Here is a 5,884-nt window from a genome sequence, read left to right as displayed (position 1 = left end):
TTACGTAGTTAGTATATACTATATACGTAAGTAAGTAGTAGTTGTGTGTGTGTGTGTGTGTGTGTGTGTGTGTGTGTGTGTGTGTGTGTGTGTGTGTGTGTGTGTGTGTGTGTGTGTGTTCCCATTAGCTGTGTGTAGAAGATTAAGCAGAGCTTAGTTGACTTGTTACTTTCCGCTCTCTACTCTGGGACAGCTTTTCATGGCTTCATGTCTGCTGACTTCGCAGGAATAATGCCGGACAGCGATATGACTTCAGATTAGATCCATCTGCACCCTTTCTACAGAAACTGATAGCACCTTGAAGCTGGGCACCATGAGGCTGTTTCCACTGTGGCTGCTGATGTTCGGGGTCTTTCAAAGAACCACTTCTCAGTTTCCTGGGTGGATTGGTGAGATGGAAGGTAGTGGTAAGATGTCCTCTAATGCAAGTATCATGTTACTTTTTCAAACATGGTCTGATATCTAAGTCGGGATAAATGGTTACGTTGCGATTATGCTTTATTGTCAGTAATTTTTCCTTGCATAACAGCAGCTCCACAACATCAACCAGGACTCATAGAGGCAAGGAAACATACATTAACATAACATTAGTATCACTGAAGGCACTATGTTCAGGACCCTTCGACGTACATTTCACCTGGGATTTCACTTTGATTAAGACTGACTGGAGCACACATGAGTGGTTTAGTCTAACTGTATTGAGTCGTGAGACCCTGTGTCTCTGATTTTATGGTAAACATATTTGCTGTTCAGTAAATGATTGGGATCAGATATAATGTTGCTGGTTCATAGATTTTCTCTCTGTATAAGAAATAAAAACTCTTTGTGGCAAAGCCTGAAATCATTTCCAGTTTGTGGTTTGCATTAAAACATAGTTTGGTCCAGCTATGGTAAACGGCTGATGCATTTGTTTTTTTTTACTGTAGGTGAGACGGTATGGCTTTCCCAACCAGATTTCATAGAGGACATCTATTGGTCCGGGTCAGCGCCTCTTTGTTTAGGAGGCTGTAAGGCTCAACACGCGGAGCTGAGGAAGGACCGCTGTGGAGACTCGAGCTGCTGCTGGCTCGGATACAAGTCCCTGTGCAGAGGTGAGCAAACCACAACAATGTCCGGCACTCTTTTGAGCTTGAGTCCATCTGTCGGAGTGAGCTGCTACACTGGAAGAAATGCTGCTCCAAAAAAAAAATTAAACAATATTGAAGACAAGCTGTTTTCACTTTAAATAGGTACAGAAATCTGCCAATAGAGCAAGAGAACATGTTGAAATAAGAAGGGATATTTAGATAAACCAGATCTTGTAATTAGCTGGGAGAACTCATTTTGAACTATATTTGACCAGAATCAGGAAATGTTGGTTACAATATGAGCCGCAAATGCTCAAAGGTGTTCTGTTTTCTGATGTTAGTTGGTGATTTTCTGATAAATATTTCAAAAAATATGTGTTTCATCTTTGATACAACTCAAAATAGGATGTTTTGACTTAACAAGATGACGCGTTGTCTCACTGCAGTGTTACTTCTGAAGTTAGTATGTCTTAAATCAGGTGTAAAGACATAGATATCAGACAAATATACTTGGCAAGATTTCGAGTTTTTGCAGTGTGTGCCATGCTTTGCCTTTGCATGTCCTTTGCTTTGCGTGGCAGTGAACTGTGGGAGGCCTGATGTGGACTATAACGGACAGGTGTTTGGTACCGACTGGTGGGTGGGCTCTGTGCTGAGGTACACCTGTCACCCTGGCTTCATGCTGGTGGGGAACCCGACCAGAACCTGCCAGTCTGACGGCCTCTGGACCCCGAGACCTACCTGCCTCAGTGAGTAAACACCAAACACAAGAATCAAAGGTTTTATCGTCATATGCAAAAAGCTACAGTGTAGAAATGGCAATGAAATCCTTCTGACCTGAACTCAAGGACACACAAGGACCCTTATGGACCTAAAGTAGTCTATGGGTAGACCATATGGTTTAATCTTGGTTATCGTTTGTTTTGTTTTCTTTATTAAACCTTGTATAACTTTAACTTCAGTACAGACTTTTATTTTGAACATATCATCACCGCTCTGAATCCAAGTTTAGCCTCTTAGCGTCTCAATTTATTCTGGATTTATTTGCTACAATATGAGTGAAAAGGCACAGACAGAAGCATCATTCTTAAATATGCCTGTCCTACCTCCTTATAAAAAAAAAAATGGCGAACTAAAAAATAGCTTCAAAAATACTTCTTTTGAAAGTCTAAGAAGAATTATATTTGTGTTAGCATTGTCCTATAATATAATCCCAACAGCACATATTTGTATTCCCTTTTTTTCTTTAGCTCTTTGTAAGGCAAGCTTAATTTTTTTATTCTTGTATTGAAAATACTTTTGTACTCTGTCAGACTTTGTTTTAGCTCTGAACATTATTTACATATATTCAAATCTACCATTTCATCTCATAGAATGTGATTTTACAAAGAAGGGATTTGTGTGATCAGCGTTATTACTTATTTTTTTGAATTGATCTCATCATGTGATTTCCCTCTGTCTTTCAGGAATGTGTGCGCAGGGACGCGTTGAGGTCAGTGAGAGGGAACTAAACGGGACGTGTAACTCCACCTGTGAGAACAAGAGCTACTTCGGCCCGCCAAAACTGGGCTGCTCTCGCTTGGACAACTGCAGGGGCAAAGAGACCGGCTGGAAGCGGTTCTTTGCACAGTGTGTCCCTTGCATATGTGAATGTGCTTTGTCATGTGGTGAGTTGCTTCCCCGCCACTCTGTCAAACATAAAGGACGAACTGTTGTATAAGGAGACCATGTTGCAATGTTGTCTCACTGCCAATGCACTTCCACGTGGTTAATTATTGCTTAAAATGTGAACACAACGACAGCTTGTACGCTGCAGAGCCACGCATGTTTTTGCTGCTTCATCCTATTTTGTGGAAAATAAGAGGACTTCAATCCAAATCTTTTGAGACATTACTTTTCTATCTCTGGCACACGGAAGCTAAAAATGTCATCTTGGTTTTTATTTAAGGATTTCACACCGCGACTAAAAGATTTCATGTTCAAATCCCTCCGTGTCAGGAAATATTAGCAAAGCCTAACTGCTAAATTCAGTCGATTTGTGTCACGTGAGGTGGCAGAAGGGTCATGAAAAGAAAGTGGGGTGACTTTTAAAACAGTCTCTGAGAGGCTGTGTCAGACTTGGGTCAAATATTTATTTGAAATAGAATTCAATATTGTCTTAAATAAAAAGTTGAACCTGGAGAGCCAGATGTTGATGTTTTATTTTAGATAGGAAGCTGATTTTGGGGAGACAAGTGACATCATAACGTTGCTCGGACAGCATTTTCTAGATGGTTGAACTAACTCAAGCTATGGTTATCTGACTTGCTCTTTTTAACTTGTTTCTATGAAGAGAGAAAGGAATGAAATACAGATAAATCCAAGGAGAAAGGAAGTGAAAGCTCAGAGATTAGCCTCTCAGTCCATCTGTCTTGGAAGGAGATGAAACCTTAATCTTGTTACAAAGGGAAGAGCTTTGCGTGGAGAGTCAACACCAAGAGCGGTGGAGAACTTGTAAACAAATTGATGTTATAGGTTGTGGTTTATATACCTTTTTCGTAGATTATGTGCAACGTTTTAACCACGTGGAAAGTAGCAAAGATTTGCCAAAATATAAAAATGTTGGTGTTTTTTTACATAGATTGTTTAAATATGAAACGATTAATTTTAAACTTTAAAAAAAATCTGCCCTATCTAAAGTCAAAGCACCCAAATCTCAATTGCAAACAATTCATTCATGTTTCAGCAATGCAGCATATTCATCTTTATTCTTGTTTTATTCCAGCACCTTCTTGAGTTGTGACAGAGTAGGTTTTTTTTGGAAATCTAACATTTTAAAACTTCCCGAATTTGTAATAGGTTTTTTTAACTTTAGGTTGTATAAGCTAAAAAACAATTCCATTAATTTACCTTTCTGCATTCATACGGATTGGAAGTACACTTCCTGGAATTTCTTCTAAAACAGTTGTTGGTCTTGTATTTATTTCTAAAACCCCTTACCAACCTCTAACATCATATTTTATCATAACTAACTCAAAGGAGAAGTCACAAACAAAATATTTCCATTCAACAGAAATATCTAAATCATAATTTGTAAAGGACATTCCTCCTGACTGCCACTAGATGCTGCTGTTTCTTTTATTCTCACACATCAGGTCTCAACACTTGATAATCATAAATGGCAAACATGAAACAATTATATATAATGAATGTATTGATTGATTGTTTTCTACATGTTATTGCTCAACACGTCAGCTTGATCATCACTGTTGGGTCCAGCTGCTGAACCTGAGGATGATGTGCTCATTTGCTTTGGGTTTGTAGCAACCGATTCCTGTGAAAAGAGAAGAGATTGGATCAGAAACAATGACGTTTTAATGAATACACAAACACAGACTCTGAGAGGAACTAAGTGCTCAGATCATAACAGTGTTCTTGCATTAATAGCCAATAGAAGATAATGAGGATATATAATTTCACTCTGAGGAAGCACTTTAAAATAACCAATAGTTGCACCACCTGTGCAGAATAACAAAAATCACTTAAATATATTAAAGTCAAACTGTGTCTACTACACTACTATTTTAGAAAAATCACACCAGGGGACGTCCTGGGGACAATAAGTGAAAACGCAACCAACTCTCCTGCCGCATTACAGCTCATTAAATCAGATGTGTTTTATGAAATCTCTGGGGATGCAACTCACCCACATCCAGCCGGCTGATCTCTCCGGAGCTTTCTGACAGGATCTCCCAGTACGTCTGTTCGCTCTCGTCTGCTGCTACTCCGTTCACACTGAGCAGCAGCAGGCCGAAGTCTGGGTCCTGCCTCACCGAGAACCTGCAGGACACACACAGTCAGGGCAACTGGACTTAAACTCCCAATGTACATTTTGAATAATCCATTACTCGCACAATAATACCCTGCATTATATTAGTTTCTGGAAAGTTGTATTTCCACATGTATATTTTCCACATCCATGAATATATATTTTTGTTTAACTTTTAATGCTATTTTATTTCTATTTCAGAAATATTTTAGAATTTTTTATTTCTTGTGTCTTAATTTCTCTTATGTACATTGCCTTGTTTTCTATGCTGCTGCAACGCAAACATTTCACAAATTGGGATCAATAAAGTACTTATCTATCTATCTACAACAGAACTATAGTAAACATATAAATACCAAACACAAATTCTATATGCAAGTACAAGTCTTGCATTCAATGTGTTACGTTATGTAAGTATAATCAGGAAAATGTAGTCCACTTAAAGTATTAAAAGTACTCCATGTAGAAAAAAATTAACTGTTTCCATTCAAACATCTATATTTGAGCTAATGTTTCTGCAAATAATGAATATTTTTACTATTCACTGATTTTTTATCGTCATGAATCAATCCATTTTGAAAATAGTGAGAAATGACAAATTACCCACAGCCCAAGGTGACACCATCACATTGTTTATATCTAACCAACTGTCCAAACCTCAAGCTTCTTCAAAAACACATTAAAGATTGTACATATTATTCAACGGAGAAGCAGCAAATCCCCTCAATCCGGAAACTCAAATGCAACAAAATGACTTCTTCAAATATCAAATATCAAAATAAATATAAATAGATTTTCTGTCAAGCGACTTATTGATGGATGAATTGTGTCAGCTGCTTGAATGAACTGTTACTGGGTATCTGTGCAAAAATATTTTAAAAAACTAGTAACTATTATAACGCTGTCAATAGTTATAGTGGATATCACCCTTTGAAATTCAGTCGAGTTTAAGTAGAAACTGCCATGAAAGGAAAATACTAAAGGATGTCATGCAGAGATATTAAAGAGG

General features: G+C 38.0%; 2 protein-coding genes across 5 annotated transcripts in view; both read left to right on the top strand.

Moving 5' to 3' along the window:
• Positions 1–261, top strand: part of hinfp (histone H4 transcription factor) — a 7,257-nt gene extending 6,996 nt beyond the window's left edge. The window contains exon 8 of the mRNA XM_010776638.1: positions 194–261. Coding sequence (XP_010774940.1) covers positions 194–261 — 68 coding nt within the window. The remainder of the gene's footprint in view (positions 1–193) is intronic.
• LOC104950135 (CUB and sushi domain-containing protein 1) lies at positions 75–3,246 on the top strand. Of its 4 annotated transcripts, none has more exons than XM_010776617.1 (4): positions 75–404; positions 927–1,091; positions 1,649–1,816; positions 2,534–3,246. In XM_010776617.1, exons 1-4 carry the CDS (start codon positions 314–316, stop codon positions 2,785–2,787), a joined length of 678 nt encoding a protein of 225 aa, XP_010774919.1. In that variant the 5' UTR covers positions 75–313; the 3' UTR covers positions 2,788–3,246. The 4 variants fall into 4 exon arrangements, with proteins under 4 accessions (XP_010774919.1, XP_010774922.1, XP_010774920.1 ...); XM_010776620.1 differs by having other exon boundaries at positions 75–389; positions 2,534–3,237; XM_010776618.1 differs by having other exon boundaries at positions 75–401; positions 2,534–3,237.
• The last annotated feature ends 2,638 nt before the right edge of the window (positions 3,247–5,884 follow it).

Source organism: Notothenia coriiceps, unplaced genomic scaffold (assembly GCF_000735185.1).
Source record: "Notothenia coriiceps isolate Sejong01 unplaced genomic scaffold, NC01 NC01_scaffold00017075, whole genome shotgun sequence".
Classification (NCBI taxonomy): Eukaryota; Metazoa; Chordata; class Actinopteri; order Perciformes; family Nototheniidae; genus Notothenia; species Notothenia coriiceps.
This window is presented reverse-complemented; position numbering and strand designations above follow the sequence as displayed.